At 26.6% G+C, this 20,000-nt stretch overlaps 2 protein-coding genes across 3 annotated transcripts in view; both read left to right on the top strand.

Annotated features, from left to right (window-relative positions):
- The window catches only part of LOC100207002 (AP-3 complex subunit beta-1), a 66,262-nt gene extending 53,953 nt beyond the window's left edge, over positions 1-12,309 (top strand). Inside the window, exons 21-26 of one of the 2 annotated variants that reach the window (XM_065816985.1) lie at positions 6,381-6,496; positions 8,649-8,819; positions 9,239-9,281; positions 9,997-10,081; positions 11,537-11,764; positions 11,916-12,309. In XM_065816985.1, the coding sequence (XP_065673057.1) occupies positions 6,381-6,496; positions 8,649-8,819; positions 9,239-9,281; positions 9,997-10,081; positions 11,537-11,764; positions 11,916-12,057 (785 nt within the window). In that variant the 3' untranslated portion in view covers positions 12,058-12,309. Of the gene's footprint in view, positions 1-6,380; positions 6,497-8,645; positions 8,820-9,238; positions 9,282-9,996; positions 10,082-11,536; positions 11,765-11,915 lie in introns of both variants that reach the window. The other variant, XM_065816984.1, reaches the window with a different exon arrangement.
- Positions 12,310-12,605: 296 nt separating this feature from the next.
- The window catches only part of LOC100210529 (serine/threonine-protein kinase RIO2), a 20,414-nt gene continuing 13,019 nt past the window's right edge, over positions 12,606-20,000 (top strand). Inside the window, exons 1-3 of the mRNA XM_065816986.1 lie at positions 12,606-12,764; positions 13,536-13,677; positions 15,286-15,399. Of these exons, the coding sequence (XP_065673058.1) occupies positions 12,699-12,764; positions 13,536-13,677; positions 15,286-15,399 (322 nt within the window). The 5' untranslated portion in view covers positions 12,606-12,698. The remainder of the gene's footprint in view (positions 12,765-13,535; positions 13,678-15,285; positions 15,400-20,000) is intronic.

Genomic DNA, 20,000 nt, shown 5'->3' with positions numbered 1-20,000 from the left:
TAATAATGAATTTAAAGAATACCACTTTAGATCACTTTCGCTCATCGGCGTTAACTAAATTTAGTTAAAAATCTTTTGAAAAAGTGCCTTAATTTTCTATAGATCCTAGTTCTAATCGTTTCTGACCTATATTAGCTTTATATAGTTGTCAAAATACAATATTTCTATCAATTTTTACAAAAAATACAAGAATTCCGACCAAAAAAGAACTTGCAATCAAGAACAAGCGCCAATAAACGATCGGAACAAATCAAATTTTTAATCTATGATGTTCATTTTACCTAAAAATCGTGCTTATTTAAAATCTTATTTGAATTTGGACAAGCGATTGGGATTTTAAAAAGATTAAAAAAAAAAAAAATCTACGGTCTGGGTTTTTTTCGCTTTAAAAATTTATATTTTATGATAACGCAAAATTTATCATTTTATTTTTTTCGTCTTTTCATGATTCACAGACCTGATCATTTAATGGAAATATGTCGTAGTCAACAAAATATCATACAGACGCTATAGTATTTTAAAATGAGGGCATCAACTAAATTTAATCGGCATATATAAATATCTAGTAAATTAGGTATTTAAGTAAAAAAATATATTTAAATACAAAAACAAGTTTTTTTACTTTTTTTTTTTCAATTTACAGATATACATTAAATATCTACTTAAATTTTGTATTTGTAAATTTAAAAAAAAAATTTTTTTTGTAATTATTGTAAATATTGTTAAAAAAATAATTTTTTTAATTATCTTCGTTTATGTTTTACGCAAATATAAAATATATAATACGCTTCGTTGCATGTTTGATTTTTGATTTTTTTGTTGTTATTTTCGGTTTACTTTACCAGCTAACTTATTTTACCGAAATTATTAATAAATCTTTTAATATAAAAACGTTATTAACTTATTTTAAATTATAATATTTATTAATATGCAAATTTTATTTGTAACTTTCCTAACTTAAGATAAACAGCAAGAATGTAAATAAAGATTTTTTTGAATAACAAAAATAAATTAATGAAATAATTTATTAAAAGTATTGAACAATTTTAACTGGAGAATAACTGACCTCAATTAAAAATTAAAAATTTTTTTTTTTTAACTTTTAAATGAATGATCTTGCTTGTTAGTGACGACACGTTTTTTCACATTAAAAAATTGATCTTAATTCTTAATTCATTAACTTAATTCATTTCCTTGTCGTGCGTACTAATTGCGTTTTTTACTCGTCTAGCGCAACACTGTAAATCTGAAACTGATTTAATTTTTTTTTTTCCATGATCTTAAGAACCTTTGGGAATTTTAAACCAAGTGGGAAACCGCATTATACGCGGTGCCATCAGGCTGGCTAACACCCTGATATATATATATATATATATATATATATATATATATATATATATATATATATATATATATATATATATATATATATATATTTATATATATATATATATATATATATATATATATATATATATTATATATATATATATATATATATATATATATATTCATTACATCTTTTTTTCGCTTTTGAACATTCTTGTTTAAAGCAAATGAAAAATAAGCAATATTGTGAACACTTCTGCTGTTAGTTTCCAGTTGTTTTAAGGACCAAGGGTGGTCCTTAAAACAACTTTTTTTCAAAAAAGCTCCCACCCAAAAAGTCTGCTCCCACCCTCTAAATATGTTCTATATAATAAAATAATTCTAGAATTAAAAAATTAAACATCAGGCGTCTCCCTATAATTATCAAAAATATAGTTCTTCAAAAGTATATCATGTTGGGTCTCAAAATAAACAAAATTATATAAAAACTTCAAAAATAATCATCATTTTATAAAAAAATTATATTTTTTAGAGTTCACGGCCTAGAAAATGATATCTTTAAACTAAGACTTTTTCTTTTTTTTTTCTTTATGTTTTTCATAAAATGATCATTATTTTGTTTTGATAATTATAGGGACCCATCTGATGTTTAAAGGTCTTAAGCTACCTCTAAAAATATTGTTTTTTTTTTTCAAAAAAGTTTTCATTTTAGTATTATTGATTTATATATTTAATTCTATTGACTATATTATATATTTAGCTTTAGTGACATTGGTGACTCTCATTCTTGTTAGACAGACAGGACAGAAAACCCATAATAAACAACCATAATAAATAACAAACCCATAATAAAAGTGGTAAAGCTGTTGATGTTGCAGCTGGATTATAAGTAAGAAAAATTGATTCAATTTTAAACGCAGTGAACAGATTGATTGATCTTTGAGTAACAAAATCTGATAAATCCTTTTCCTGAAAGTAGTCAACTAATTTTGAATCACTCTTCTGAGATCAGTTTTTATTGGTGGTTTCTTGAGAGCAACAATCATAGCCTCTTTCTCGCTACTTGGAACCAAAGCAGAAAATAATGCAAGTCAGAAAATAATCCAATCAAATTTTCACTCAAATACCACATATGTCCTCTCATTTTCTAAATTGCAGTATCTGCTACCTTTTTGTCAACAACATGATAAGACTCTAGAGTTTGTAGTAGACAAAGTTTTATGTATGGAGCATCAGAACTGTTTGGAGCTTTAAGCCAGACTTTTGTATTAATTGTTGTAATGAAAAGACAGATCTGACGAAGACCTTGTAGTTCATATGCTGTAAGTTTGAATTGTCTATGGAACAAATAGATTTAAAGACAGTATATTCCTTTTGCCATCCACCTGGAACGATGATAGGCACGTGGAGGACTGAAATGAGTTACATCATCATTCTCACCCAGTGCAATTAGTGTCAGTTGGATGAGCTCCAGGTATTCTTTTTGGGGTTTATTTTAAAAGGAGAGTTGATTTCTAAGAATTTCCGTCATATTTTTCTTCTGGTTTAGCAAAATGCATTCACCAACTGTAAGTTCAGATTTGACTTCAATGTCAGAAGCCTCAATTGTACTGTATTGGGCAGTGTCGATTAGTTTCCAGTGTTCCTTGAACCGACAAAATATTCCCATCTGTGGTCTTGAAGACTGGAAAAATGAGTCAAATACCGCAGCCAAAATAATTTCAAGGATCTGATGCCTGCAGGCAAAAAAATTAAACGTTTATCATATGCCTGCTGAATGATAGTAATAGCACCGATGTGAACACCAGTGTTTAAACTTGTTGTGTCAAAACAAAGACCTGCCAGCCAATCCGGAACATCTTTCCATTTTTTCAATACTTCAACAACCGAGTTTCCCATAATCTCACTAGTACCCACAGAAAGTTTAGGAATGGCCAATAGTTTTTCAACGTTTAAACCTGATCATTTAAGTACCTAGCCAATAACCATTTCAAATATTTTTTTTTTGAACTGGTCTAATATACATATATTCATTAGGGTACAGCGAGAATTTTTTTTTCTTCTAAAAGCTTAAGAAAAGGTGTATTCTTATGTAAAATCAAATTTTAAATAGGGTTTACTTAAAAATATTTTTGATTGGAAAAAGTTTTGATACCCAAATTTGCACTTTTAGAAATTGCAAAATTTAGTAAAATCTTATTTGTCACACTTGTCCTTTATTATGTTTTACATGTCCTTCTTTTTCATTGGGATGAAATATTAAATGCAAATAATGTATTTAGACCAGCTGCAATTTTTTTTTATACTTGTTTCAAAGTCATTATCTTGCATGAATCCTACCAGCAATGCAGATTCTGGACATTTTAGGGGAGGGGGTCTTCAATTTTCAATGAGGTTTTAATGATTAACAAATTTGCTTATAACAGTTTTTTTTTTTTTGTTTCATTAGAAATAAAGGTGGTGCCAGTGATGCGGTTCCCCAAAAAACAGGAGGTTTATCCCACCTTACCCAAATAATATTTTGATAACACTACTATAACACTATTAAAAAAACAATAAATAAATAAGATATCTTTCAAATCTATTGACATTGAAATACATATATATATATATATATACATATATATATACATATATATATATATATATATATATATATATATATATATATATATATATATATATATATATATATATATGTATATACATATACACATATATATATACATATGTATATATATACATATATATATATTTATATATATATATGCATATATATAAGTTGTATATATATACATGCATATATATACGCTGTATATATATATATATATATATATATATACATACATACATACATACATACATACATACATACATACATACATACATATATATATATATATATATATATATATATATATATATATATATATATATATATATATATATATATATAATTTGCTATATAAACAAAGAAAATATTTATTTTTATGAAGTTATATTTACCTCAAAGGATGCTTTATCATCTTGTAGTTTTTTCATTCTTTTCTCATAAGCTTTTTCGTCACTGATTTTTCTCTTATATTTTTTTCTAAGTTTTGTTGTCTCAATCTTATCAGCATGTCCCATCTGCATGTCAAACTTTTCACCTGTCTTATTTCTTTGACTGTATAACCACATGAGCTCCATAGTTGGAATTTTTTTAGAAAAAATACAGAGCAAATTATATGTGCTTTACTTTTACAATTTTGGGGGGAAAAACACCCAGACAGATCATGTTCATACAGAAGTATCTTATGAGGACATGTTATGAGGTCCATTAGCTTAAAGGGTTTTAATTCTATAATAAAGCGATTTCTCACCAATAGTAACTGGCTGTTGAAACTTAACATTTGCTTTTCTCCATTGAGCAAGAACAAACGGAATCAGATCGCTAGCAAGATCTTTGTTAGAATATTTATTATGGTATATTGTTCTTTTAGTAAAATTCCTTTTTGAATAACTGCTCTGTTTGTAGGCAGCTCACTAGGAATAAAATCTTTTCCAGGTCCAATAAAATATGAAATTGCAGTGGTGGATGATCTAGTCTTAACTTTCGACATTTATAAATATCTCGATTAAATAACTAATAACGAATAAAATAGTAACAGACTACGATCTTGTATTTATACAGCGGAGAGCCAAGTGAAAATATCTTTTAAAAATAATTCAGCGCTGCCCTTATTAGGAGACTTTATTACATAAACCGTGGAACAACCGTGGATTTTATTTATTTTATAATAATTTAAGTTTTTTTCATTTTAATAATGTGTAAATATGAAAATTTGGGTATCAAGACGTTTTCTGATCAAAAAATGGTCCATAACAAACCTTCCTTGAAATTAAATTTTACATAGAAATACTCCTTTTCTTAAGCTTGAATTTTATTTTTTTCAAAAACATATAAATCTCACTGTACCCTAATATACATACACACTTTAATGTCATCATATAAAGTTCTTATTTTTAACAATTTTATCTTATTTTATTTTAACAATTTTATCTTATTTTATTTAGCATTTATTTTAGTTTTTTATGTTAAACATAAATAATTCATTTCAATAAAACATATCAATTTTAAATAAAAATGAATAGTTAACTTACTCCAATTGGAATCAGTTTGTCTAAAACATTTTATTCTCTTTAATTCTTCTAATTGTAAATATAACCAAAAAATATTGTAAATTTAACTGATTAAAAAAGCGCTAATTAATTCAAGTACTTTTTAATTAGTTCTCCAATTGCTCTAAAAAAAAATTTGCTTTGTTAGCGACAAAAAATGCTTGGACAGACTAAAAGACTAAAGGCAAAACTGGACCAAAAAATTTTGCACTGTACTTAAAAATTATTTCACCAGTCATTTTTAACTTCTTAAGAATTCAAATGGACTAAGTAAATTAGAAAACAAGCAACAAACAAACATTTATTCATTAAAACTACTAATAATAATTACAAATTTAAGCTAATACTAAATTGTAAAGTTAAACAAAGAACAATTCTCCTCAAAAGGTTAGAAAGATTTATCAATTCTAACTTGCTTGCATACCTTGTTTGCAGGCCTTACTTGAAAGACCTTGCTTGAAATTACCACCATGTAGTAGTGGTGTTGTGGTAGAGCGCTCACCTTATATGCGAGAAGTTTCGAGTTTGATCCCCACCACATCCCTAGTAGTACCACACTCAAAGTGTTTCGTGTTTCAGAGTTATAGAGTTGAGAGAGGGTTGTAACCACAAAAGTAGCCTCCTCGACTGTAGTGGCCTTGGGGAGGTAAATAGTTTTTTTTAAAAAAACCTGAACTTGAAGAAACATTTTCAGTTTTGAAAAACTTGTTTAAAGTGTTATGAGACAACAATAAAAATTGAATGTTAATTGTTGCATAAATAAATATTTAGTAATTTATTCCTTATAAGGCCAAAATGCAGGAGCTAAAATGCTTTATTATAAATGTTAAATTTCTTAAATAAATTTTTTCTTCAATATTAAAATATATTCTTTACATTTTTATTTTTAGTTTCTGTTTCTCCAAAAAATGATGTTAGTATCAATCTTGTTCCATCATTGGTTTCAGATATGGAGAGTCTTTCTGTAGATCCTAAAAATTGTAACACTTTGTCATTGCAATCTTCAGTATGTTAATTTAATTATATTACTGTGTAACAAATATTTATTATTGTTTTGTCCTTGGGTTTAAAGTGTGTTTTTCTACTTTGTTGAACCAAATACAAATAAAAAATAACTGTTTTTCCACAAAAACATTGCTTTTGTGACTGGGACAATGATATTTTAAAATTTGTGTGTTTTTGAGAAAGTACTCATTTTGTATCGAATATTGAGCATTCTTCTAGAATATTCCTGAACTACTATAATTTAATGAACCAGATGGTTAGAGAGTTTTTTAGAATATTCTGAAACTTTTAAATACTTCCTTGACTTGAACCAACATTTTATTTTGTGTTATTGGTGAATAAAGAAATAATGATTTAAATTTAAAAAGGAATTATTTACTTTTAATAGCATCATGAGGTTGTGTACATTTACTCAATACATATTGCTGCATGTGCAGGAAAATTATTAATACTAGGTTGAAAAAGTATTCTGTGGAATTCTTAAAATGTGTGATGCCAGCATGACATACTTTGACATGCCTGTCAGGGATCAGACAAGTCCTTGGCACAGCATGCAAATATTGCAAAAGAATTCTTAAAGGTAAGTTGAATAGTTGCTTCTTGCTTAGTTGTGCTTTATTTTGTATAGTTTCAATGATTTAGATATATACAGTTGATTATTAAGAAATTACAAATTTATATAATTGATTGTATGTACTATGTTAAAGGTTTGCACTGGGAAAAAAGCTATGAAGTTTGCTATCCTGTGAGAGCTGATAGAACGCTCAAACAACTGCTAATTATGCATTGTTTATCCCACAAAATGTTGCTTGGGTTCTGTTTTGACTTTAGAAGAGATCATTTTTAGTAGAAAGCAGCAAGTCTGAGAGCAAAGATGATATTGGAGACAATTTACAGTTTTGCAGGTGTGGTTGAGGCTATACTTCCCTAACTAGAGATGTAGGTCTTAATAAGTCATAGGCTGAGCTTCTGATATACACGCTCAAACAGTGGAATTTATTAGATAAAAATCACATTTATTAGATAAAATTTTCCAACTTTTTCCATCAGAAAGGTGGGCTGTGCTTCTGCAACAATGTGGTCAGGCTTTTCTAGACAATTTGTATCACATGTAACCTGAGTGAATGGTGCCTATTTATAGCCAGTTCATCCCATACCTTTTTCTCCCTGTTATGCTTCACAACAGAAACAACTTCTATTCTAATGGCTCTCTGTGCATCTCAAAAAAGACTGCACCAGTGTCAAGATGTAACTGAGTGCCTTGAATCACGATGACTATGGATTCGAGGTTTTTGGAGACTTCAAAATGGTGTCATTCCTCATGGTGTCATTCCCAAATTTCACACAATATTCTTGTTTCATTTGCCTATGGGACATTCGTAACATTAAGTCACACTATCACAGAACGACCTAAGGACAAAAGCAATGTGGACATGAAATCTGTGTATGTAATCTGTAGACAAAAGCAATGTGAAGTGAGAGTTGCTGATAAAACCTCAGAAAGTTCTTATGCCATCACTGCATATCAAGTTTCGATTTATCAAGCAGTTTTTAATTGCTTACAATAAAGAGTCAATACCTTTTAAGTACCTCTAAGATCTTTTTTTGAAGCTGTCTAAGGTTGGTATCTTTGTTGAACTACAGATCGAGAAAATCATTAAATGTCAGAGTTTTGAACAGTTTTGTTGCAGTTTTTTAGGGCCCTAGGTAATTACAAAGCTAAAAACTATGTTAAGTTGGTTCAAATTCTTATAAAGAGTTATGTCAAAATAGGATGCAGAATATCAATCTTGTAGTATTGAATGTTCAGCAGAGTTATTTGTTTTACAAAATTATATAAATTTTGAGTACTGTAAAAAATTATATAAATTTTATTTACTGTTAAGTGATTATAAACAAGTTTTCTTTGTGTTGTGTTGTGTTCTTTGTGCTGTGATTATAAAATTAAAGTTTCTACTCATTGTTTTTCACAGTCTTTAGGCATAAGAAATTGAAGATTAACACTTAGAATCTAAGGGAAAAAAATTGTGTTACATAGTGTAATATAATGTACATAATTTTATAATAAGCTTAATTTTCATTCATTTGCTTTTTCTTTTTTTTTTACTTTAGATTACTTTTTTTTTTTTCTTATAATTTTTTTTATTTAGCAGAAAAATACAAAATCTTTTGAATTACTCAGTAAAATTAACGGAAAAGGATTGATAGCATATTATAGATTTCCTCGAACACCTTGTATATACTCAGGTACAATGGTTGCAGTTGAGATGGAATTTACAAATTCAAGCAATGCTGATGTTAAGAGACTAAGAATTGAGAATAAGGTAATAAATTGTAAGATTATTCTCCTTCTCCTCCTCCTCCTCCTCCTCCTCCTCCTCCTCCTCCTCATCATCATCATCATCATGATTATCATCATCATCATTATTATCATTGCCACCATCAAAATTATTGGCATCATCATTGTCATCATAGGTCAGGTGTAGCTCCTTAAGCATGGTGAAGGCAGTTTATCTAAGGGAAGAAAGACTGATATACATCTTCAAATCATTTTATGAGCTTGTAAACTTTTAAGTTTTGAAAAAAAATCTTTGGAAGTAAGTAAAAATACAGTAAAAATATTTTACTTTTGATTACATATAACAAATCGATATACATGGTGACATATAACTAACAAAGTTTATATTTTTCATTCTAAAATTACATAACTTTTTAGTTTAATGTTATCATTTTATAATTTTAGAAGCTGTTGTCTGGTGTTCTAATGCAGGAGTTCAATGAAGTTGGTAAAAATATGTTTGTTTAATTAAGGTTTTTATTTTAATAATTTGTTTTATTTTTTATAAAATGTTGTTATTGCTGCTAGTATCGGGTAATTCAACAATAAAGATTTAAAATTTGAATGTTTTGCTTTTTTTCGTACTTTAAAAATTTTTTGCGATTGAGATTTATGAGATTTGAAATTTGCAAAAGTCTTTTTTATTATTGTAAGAATTTTGCATTAAATAGATTTTAGTTTCCCATAGTATTGCAGTCACAGTTGCGGCTGCAGTTGCATCCAAGTGTACAACTGCAGTTACATCCAAGTGTGCAGCTACAGTTACATTTTTTGAAAGAGTCTAAATAAAACAGTTTAATAGTTTATGTTAGATAAATAAGAAGCACCATCTGGTAAAGTTATCCACCTACTCTGGCGTGTCTCTACTCTTCATAAATAATCACTAATCTGTTTTATTATCTCAGAATTACATGCATAAATACCATAATTAAACACACACAGAATTAAAAAAGATATGATTCTGCAAGTGTATGATAAAAAAATTGTGTGAAACTTTGTTACACTATTGACTTTCTTTAAAAGTTTTTATTTCTTAATTTTGATTATTTAATTTTACTGCATCGATGCTTTACATAGTATTTCCATTATTTTTATTTATTTTTGAAATAATAATTAACTTAAAACAACTCATTTTAATTTTTTATACGTTTTTTTTAATTTAGCAAGCATCTCTCCAAAAGAAAGTATAACAGTTACTGTTGGTATTGACTTTAAAGATACTGTTCAACCTGTAACATTTGATTTATGGTTAGTTTTTTTTATGTTTCTCCATTTAATTTTTTAAAATGCTTTTTATTATTCGCTAATATTTTTTTTATAGTTCTAAAATTTATTTTTATAACGATTGTTGTTTATACGTTTTGTCAATTTAATTATTGATGATAGTATATTTTCTATAGTTCTTGGTAATTTCTATAGTATTTGATATTTTTTATACTATTTGTTATTTCATATTTCAAGAAAACTTGTTTGTTAGGGCCTTAAGAAAAAAACTTGTTAAACAGTGCTACTAAGGAAGTGTCGTGGTCTTAACTCTGTATATTATTACTTAGGGATAAATATATACATTTTTAAACTTTTAAACTTTATCTTACCTATTGTTATACATTATTTATCTATAAAACCTTCTTTTGAATGTTTTACATATATATATATATATAATATATATATATATATATATATATATATATATATATATATATATATATATATATATATATATATGTATATATATATATGTATAAATGTATGTATACAAGTTAGCAAATTTCAGCACCATCGTAGCTGCCCATTGTACGCCATCGTTCCTGGCGTACAATGGGCAGCTATCAGATCAAACAAAAACACCCAAAAAAAATCATAAACATAATATCATATGGTTTAAACCTCATTTAATAAAAACGTCTCCACAAATGTTGCAAAAATGTTCTTGTATTTACTAGAAAAAAACTTCCCTAAGACACACAAACTTGACAAAACCTTAAACAAAAACACTGTAAAGGTTAGCTACAGTTGCACTGAAAATATAGAAAAAATTATAAAAACCACAATAAAAATCTTCCCAAGAATTGAAAATAATGACTCAAAATGTAATTGTCGAAACAAAGCAGAATGCTTTGTTTTGACAATTACATTTTGGAAAACCAGATATATAGCAACCACAAATCATCATTCAGTAATATTAAATACAAAAAGTCTACCGCTCTATCAAACTACATCTGGGATTCTCAAGTCTGTACCCCCTACTTAAATATTTCCAAAAGGTGCCCGCTATGTCTTTATGAGAAATTTGCTATTCCAAAACCTGAGGAACTGCTAAATAAAAGAATCAAAATTATATCAAAGTGCTGTCACAAAAATAAATTCTTATTAAAAAATTACAAAGCTCGCTACAAACCTAACTAACAACCAACAATAACTATACTAATCTACTTCATATATCTCTAGGCTAACTCATAAATTACTCACATACACAGCTATTTAATATTTTTTATAATATTAATTATATATTATAATATAAAGATATTTTCTTTATTCATATTTATACACTTACATACATATATATATATATATATATATATATATATATATATATATATATATATATATATATATATATATATATATATATATATATATATATATATATATATATAAATTTACATAATAAATTTACTTGTTTATTTACTTACTTTTTAACAGCACAGAATCTGGAAAGTTTACAGTTCAAATAAAGGTTCCTGTTGGAGAATTGGTGAGAGGAGTTTCACTTACTCAACATGAATTTACAACACAACAAAAGAAGTTGACCGGTATGACTGAGAGTAAACTTACATGTCATTTAACAGAATCACTTCCAGTTTTAGTATCTAAAATAACAGAAGCAGTTAGCATGACACAATCGCCAACAGTTAATGAGAATGTTTTAAGGTATGAAACTTTAGGGTTGATATGGTAACCCTACTAGTAATAAAAACATAACAAATAAAGACTAATAATAAAGACCAACTTTGGTTTTGATTAGTTAGATTAATCATAAAAATAATAGTTAAGGTAATCTTTTTTTTCTTTTATTTTTTAGATTTTCAGCCAACTTGATTTCATCAGGGTTACCTGTTCTTCTTTCTATTAAAAACGATGGAAATGATAGTCAAATAATTGTGAACTGTGAAAAGATCAGCATAGGATCGTTACTTGTAAAGGAAATAAAGAACGCTCTTTAATAAATCTCTTTTTAATTAACTTATTATTTTTTTTGTGTCTATATAAAATAAATTTAAATTGAGTTTTTAGTTATTGTTACTCTCTCAATAATTTTTGAATAAAATGAGTAATATATTTTGTATTTTTGGTTCTATTTAAATTGGTAAAACATTAGATTTTTTTTTTTTCTATCTTTTTCAATTTTGTTTTTGTATTTCAAAATGAATACTGTTTATATTTTTATAGGTTTCATTATATATGGATAGAAATGAGTTTGTTGTTTTTATTTTTTGAAAAAAACATTACACAATCTTTTGTTGCCCTATATAAATCACATTTTGTTTTTTTACATTTATAGTTAAATAAATATGAATTTTTTATGTAGTACATAAGTCCACTGCACACTTTTTTTTTTACTTACAAAACATTTGTGAAACTTTAATGTTTCATTAGGCAATCAAAAACCAGTATTATTTACCAGAAGACAAATCGTTATAACATGAATTGTATAACATATATTTAATACATTAAACCTGTAAATGTATACCACTCAACAGAAATTGTCATAATTATGTGACAGTTACCAATACACTAAATAGTGTAGATTTTTTTCATGATTTAATTCGGTTTTATTTTTTAGTATTACCTACTTTCCATTAAAATGGTTAAGTTGGATGCTATACTTTTAAAATACATGTCGAGGGAAGACTTTAGAGTACTTACTGCGGTAAGTTGTTTCTAGTTTTACAATTATAGTTCAATAATTATTTTTTAACTTTAAAATGCAATTACTATAATGCATTATTGTAAATGTAATGAGTAAAAATAAGATCAAGCAGCGGTCACTCTAACCTGGCATGATAATTTATTAACATCAGCCTCTATACTGAGAATTAGAATTAATGCCAATCTTTATCTGGTTTAAATATGGATTTCCTTTTTTTTTTAGCCATTGTTTATAATTTCACTCCATATTCAATATTTTTACTTTTACCTAATTTTTTTATTCTTTTTTATCATAGTTCTTTCTCAAAAAAAAAAAAAAATTCATATTCATTTTTTTTAATACATTATTTCTCTAACTCAATTTCAATTTTTCATTTTTATCTTTTTTTATTTCAATAATGCTTTTATCTCAATGTACCACAATTTTAATATTGCTCTTCCCTTATGTCATATATAAATATAAAAGTATAAATATTCCCTTGTAATATTTAAATATAAAAATTCCCTTATGTCATTGAATTTTATTTTAAAAAGGATCAAAGTTAATAGAGTATTTTACAAATTAAATAGTTATAACATGTTATCAATAATAAAAAGCATTATTTATAGAGTAAATTAGACTTAAGAAGAAATTTTGCTTAACTACATTTTAACATTAGACACATGTACCTTACTTAATGCCAAACAAAAAATTATTAAATATATGTATTATTAAATTTATAAAATTAAATTAAATTAAATTGTTATTATTGCACTTAATGATTTTACACAGGTTGAAATGGGAATGAAAAATCACGAAATTGTACCTTTGTCATTAGTTTCACAAATAGCCAGCTTGAAACATGGTGGCTGTCATAAAATACTAAAAGAACTTGTCAAGAACAAACTGCTTTGTTATGAAAACGGTAGACAAGGTATTGAATATTCATTTGATTTTTTCATTGGTTTTATAATTTTATGAGTTCAAATCCAAATCCTCAATCAATATATGTATTTTCTGTTGCTAGATAAATGTCTCATTTCCTGGGCCCCTTTTTTCCTAATTATTTTATTTTATTGCTGTATCATTTGTCTATAGTAGTATTAGCTTCAAAATCTCAGCACTCTCTTCACCCTCAGTACCCTCTTCACTTATCTGAAGCAAAGACTTCAAATGATTTTGCTTTAGACAGCTTCTTCAGTTATTTTTGATGCAATTTCTACAGGAAAACATTTGTTCTACATTCATATTTATAAAAGTGTAAATTAAAAATAGTTCAAATATATCAAGAATATTTTTTTTTCCTCTCTTTTTGTCCCGAATTTTTAAATAATAATTTTTTTTATTGTTATTTACAATGTATGTTTTTTAATATACTGTGTATATGTATATTATACATATACATAGTATATTAAAAAGTATATAATACAAATCACATCCCATGCTAATGAGTAAATCTGAAAAATAATAAATAACTTCACTGATAGCTTTGTCACAAGGTAACATCGTTCATACTTAATGTTCAAAAGTATAAATGAAGCTATTCAATACACAAACAATAGTGATTTTTGAAAAGATTTCTTTAAATATCACCTTTGTTTTAATTCTATCATGCTTCAATAAATATTTTCAATAATTAGTTTGTTTTGCTCAAAAACATGGTTAACTTGAGCAAATTAGGAAAGTATACCATTTTGAAAATGGTATTTTGAATCAATGATATATATATACTTTAAACAGTTTTTTATTATGGTTCACTTGTGTCATCAACGGAGTTGTCTGTGGAATTCTCAAGAAAAATTTCCAGCTTGACCATCGTTTGTGTAAATTCTAGATCAAAGAGTTCAAGAATTGATGGTCCATATCATCAACATCAAGATAAATTGGGTCAATGTCAACGACATCGAGATAAATTTATAGATGAATAGGGCTGATTTTCAATTGCTTTAAAAAACAATTTTGCTTGATTTTCTTTAATTTTGTAGTTGACGGTTCACATTGTGTCATAAATACATTAACTTTTTAAAGCAGTTTTCATTGTTTGTGACTGATCCTCTAAGTTCCACAAACTTTTCTTGTTTATGGAAAGCTTTTGCATAAGCAACAAAAGCTTGTGTATTTAAAATCAAAATGCTAAATTCACAGTTGCAGTTTGACTTTTTATAAAAGTGTTTTTACAAGCAATTGTGCTGTAGAAGTAGTTCATCAAAAGTTTTAGAGGCTTTTAAATTTTCAGTTGCATCTTTTAAAGCTAATTTAAGTTGATAGTTAAAATACTGTACAACTTCCAGCTAAGGTGAATCTAGCTCCTAGATTTAGGTTTGCTCCATCAATATTTACACCTAATAAATATTTATAAATATTGATAATGCAACTCTTTCAAAATTGTCCTACATACATTTAACAATACTATATACTATATACTATAACAGATACTGCTGAGTCGGTGCTTCCTTCACTGAAAATAAAGTTAAATCTATAATTTTTTAAATATTCAAGTAATTTTTTCTTAATTACAGTGTCAATTTAATTTTTTCAATAGGTACTGGTTATCGATTAAGTTACCCAGGGTATGATTATCTTGCTTTAAAAGCATTAGCTACTCGAGATGTTGTCTACTCAGTTGGAAATCAAATAGGTGTTGGCAAAGAATCAGGTAACAGTTTTTTTATTTTTTATTTGCTATCTAACCACAGTCAGCTATAAAAAATTCAATAAAAATGTTACAAAAAACTAGGGATAAATCGGAATTCTGTTCCGACCGGAATTTGTGACTTTTTTGTCATTCTGGTTCGGGCCGGAAATACAATGTTTCAGGCCGGAATGCCAAATTTATTTTTTACCTTTTTTTTAAGATATGTGACAGACGTATAGATAAAACATTGTCCTACAGGGTAATGAAAAACTATAGGTAAATCTAGGTAAAAAGTACGATAAATTCACAATGTAATTTTATTTGCAGTAATCAATTATATAAGGATTTCTAGAAGTTTATATATTGTGGTGCAAAAAAAAATCAAGTTTTGGGCCTTAACTAAATTAGCTCTTTTTTCATTAAAGTTCTTACCTTGATTTAAAATAATTATTTAAAATTTAAGTAGCCTCATTTCAATTGCTACTTAAATTTTAAATAATTAAAGAGTATAGGATGCCTTATACATCAAATATTTAAATTTTAACCTAAATGGAAAAATAGAAAACAAAAAAAAAATTGTAAATTAAATACTATGCAGGTCAAAACTTTCAATAAATAAAATTATAAGAAACAAATAAAAACAACATATTAGATTTAAATAAAACAAGAATCAAGTTAATGAAATAGGTTATATATATCAGGCCTTGTTTTAAATTAAAAATGCTTAACGAGAAATAGCTTAATGTGAATTTGACGTCATAAAATTCTCTTTATTTTTTTTATTTTTTAAAGACATTAACTTTTTAAAATTACTGCAATAATATTAATTAAAATGCAAAAATTAAATTAAAACAAGTTAAATATTATTCAACTTCTTTTTTATTATTTTTTTTTTAATGATTATTTCTGAAATTTCGTATTGCCACTTTACAAATGATTTTTTATTTAAAAAAATTGGCGAGTAACCAATAAAAAAATTATTTTAATTTATTTACTTTATTTATTAAAATTTTATTATTTTATTAACGATTTTGTTGTGAAAGCAAAGATTATTTCTCCAGACATTATTTATTAAAATTATATTGCTGTATATATCATTTATTAAAAAATAATTGCTGCGATTTAACTTGCGTTATAAAAAAAAGTTTAACTTATGTTTTGTGCAAGTTTTTGATGCAGCCGTTTATTTAAAATTTGATTGAGTAAAAAAAACAAAATGTTTAGGAACATGGTGATCAGCGGTCCTTAAAAACCTTGAAATATCTGGAAAAACACCCTTTTAGCAATAAATCCTGGAAATTCTTGAACTTTTTTCTGAAATCGTTCAATATTTCATTATCATGTTTTTACCTTTTACAGAAATATTATTAATATTGTGTAGGTTTCTACTGAATTTATTAATTATCTATTTTCTTAAATGCAAAAATATTTTTCTTAACTGTTACTGTCAGTATAACCAACATCTAGTAATTATTTAAAAAGTATAATGTCTAAGACGAAGAACTGTCATAAAGGCTATACAACAAAAAATATTCTTGGTTAAAATTTTGTATTTCAAGTTCTAAAAAAGCAAGCTATAGTTAGTGCAGAATGGATATTGATTCTAACATGGGAGTATCTGCCTTGGATTCTCATCCGACTGGTAAGAAGCATAAATTTAATGCAAAGACACATAATGCAGCAGATATATTCTTTACTGGTAGTTAATTAGTTTTTTATTTTAATTTAAGTTTTTTTACTTTTATTTAAATATGTTTTTTCCAGAAAGCTTGTAGCAAATTAATCGGCTGTGTTCCATCAGTAACTTACATAAAAGTTCTCCTAATTTGAAAAAATATATAAACTATAAATCAACACAGCCTCTTCTGAGGATCTTTAATCTCCAGCTCTGGTTACCAAAGTAGAAATAATATGGAGCTTGAATGTAGTAATGTTGCATTTTTCTTTAAGATCAGGCTTAAATTTAAATGAAATATTCAAATTTACATTCTCTAAAAGCACAATAGCATCAAAGTTTGCATTAAGCAAAACAAAATAATGTTGCCTTGTTAATTTTGGAATACACCATACTATCATGACTAGCTTTTCTCTGATGTCAGAGCATCACCAATCTTTGTTTTTCATATGATGAGAGTATGAGTGTTATCTTCAAAAATGAACAAATGGATTTCTGAATTAGTTACTGGAATTTAAGTTAAGTTGTAAAAGCTAGATATATTGACTCAAAATTCCACAGACGCCCTAATTCACAAAAAAATTTTGACAAACTCATTGAAGCAACAGAGGTGCTTGATCTTGGAAAACTAATTCAAGTATCATTAGATGGTCCTAATGTTAATTGGGTGGTTTTGAAAATGTTAGATAAACATAGACAGGAAAAAGAATATTGTGGTATAGTTAATATGGGGAATTACAGTTTGCACACTTTTCATGATGCCAGACAGCAATAATACATACATACATACATACATACATACGTACATACATACACACATAAATTAAGAGTAATTCAGCTTTAATAATCTTTTTATTATGTTGCAGTTTCTGTGCAACTCGCTAGGTAGAAGATGAATCTGTGGCTTCTAGAAGAATTGCTGTATGGCCAAACATGATTAAAATTAAAAAGTATTATGAATCAGTGTGCAAAAGCAGGCGTCCCAAAAACAAGAGCTATGAAGCTCTTTTAGATTATTATCTTGACAAGTTTGTACCTTAGCAAATGCAGTTTTTCAAAGATCTTGCTAAAAAATTGAAAAGATTCCTAGTTCTATTTCAAAAAGACAGACCTATGGTGGCATTTTTATTGAACAGTTTAGAAATATGTTGCATAATTTTATGAAAATGATTCTCATACCAAATATTTTAAAAGAAGCAGCAACATCATTTAGTTTACCAAAGATTGTAGAGATATCAAATGACCAACTAGAAGTAGACCAAATTGACATAGGAAAAGCACTGAAATGCAAAGCTTTCTTTATTGTTGACCAGAAGAAAATTAATAAAGAATGTAGGCAGATTATCATAATGTTATTGGAAAATTTACAAGAAAGATACCCATTAAAGTATTCTGTGGGGAGCAATGCTTCATCTTCAATTGCGATGCTTCGTCTCCAAATGCAAGGGTCTTGCTGAGAGATTAAGTGCATTAAAATGGCTTTCAACTGATGTTGTAGATAATGCATAACAGCAATTTGATGAATTTTTTTGTGCAGAATGTGTTCGATTTAGAGTCTTTGAAATGATAATAAATAAATTTTAGTCTTTTAATGAATTAACTGATTCTGTTGATAAATTTCTTGGTGTCTATTTGCACTAAACTCAAAAGTATTCAGCATTGTGCAATAAAATGAGAATTTAGTGTTAACAAACAGTTGTTAGTAGAAAATCTACAAGAAAGATCTTTTGTTTCCCAAAGAATAGTTTATGACCACATCAATTCCCATGACATTGTTATTCATCAGTATCAGCTTCCTGGTGATCTTTTAAAAAGTTAAAGAATACAATAAAATAGGTACAATTCAGTGTTGAAGGAAAATAATGATCAGTTAAAGGTAGACAAAGTAAGCAAGAAACCTAAATTGATTATAAAGTAACAGAAATTTTGCAAAATGCAGCAAAGTTCTTAAAACTGATCCTGATGAATTGAGCATAGAACCAGAAGAAAAGCGAAACTTTACTATCTTTACAAAAGATAATTCCTTTAGAAACACAATTTTAGGATATGAACTGGCAATTAAAGCGCTTGATATTTCACTAAAAAAAATTGAATAATCTAAGAAAGAGATTAAATAGAAGTGTTTGATAAACTGGTATATATATATATATATATATATATATATATATATATATATATATATATATATATATATATATATATATATATAGTAAAAAAAACTAAATAATTATAACACTCGATTTATTTTAAACATTACTCAGAGTTTCATGCAAATAGCGATCATCAGATGTTACAAATCTCAAAAAAAACAATGACAAAAAAAAAATATATTAAAAATACAGTGAAGTGTCTTCTTTAATGACATTAAAGTTCAAACTATGTCTGGGATTTAAAAAACAATTTTAATGAAACCCCTATGCTAACATGGTCTATTCTCAAATCAGTACCCCCCCCCCCCCTACTCGAATATTTCCAAAAGATGCCCACTATGTCTGTATGAGAAATTTACTATTATGTCATATCCAAAACCTGAAGAACTGTTAAATAAGAGAACCGAAATTATATCAAAGTGCCGCCACGAAGATAAATTCTTATTAAAAAATTACAAAGCTTGCTACAAACCTGACTAACAACTATAAATAAAAATAACTATACTAATCTGCTCCATATATCTCTAGGCTAACTAATAAATTACTCACATACACAGCTTTTGTAATATATTTCATAATATTATGTATATTTTTATATCAATTTTAATTCTTATTTTCTTATTTTTATTTTATTATTTTTTAATACACAAATAATACACATTAACACATAAAAAGTAATTTAAATAAAATTAAACATATAACTATTTGACAATTATTAGTCAACTAAAAACAAATTAATAATATTATTAACCTAACTATTAATCAATTTCCGTCCCGTAACAATCTAAAATACAAAT

This window comes from Hydra vulgaris, chromosome 13 (genome assembly GCF_038396675.1).
Source record: "Hydra vulgaris chromosome 13, alternate assembly HydraT2T_AEP".
NCBI lineage: Eukaryota > Metazoa > Cnidaria > Hydrozoa > Anthoathecata > Hydridae > Hydra > Hydra vulgaris.
Note: the sequence above shows the minus strand (reverse complement) of the source record. Positions and strands in the feature narration are given on the sequence as shown.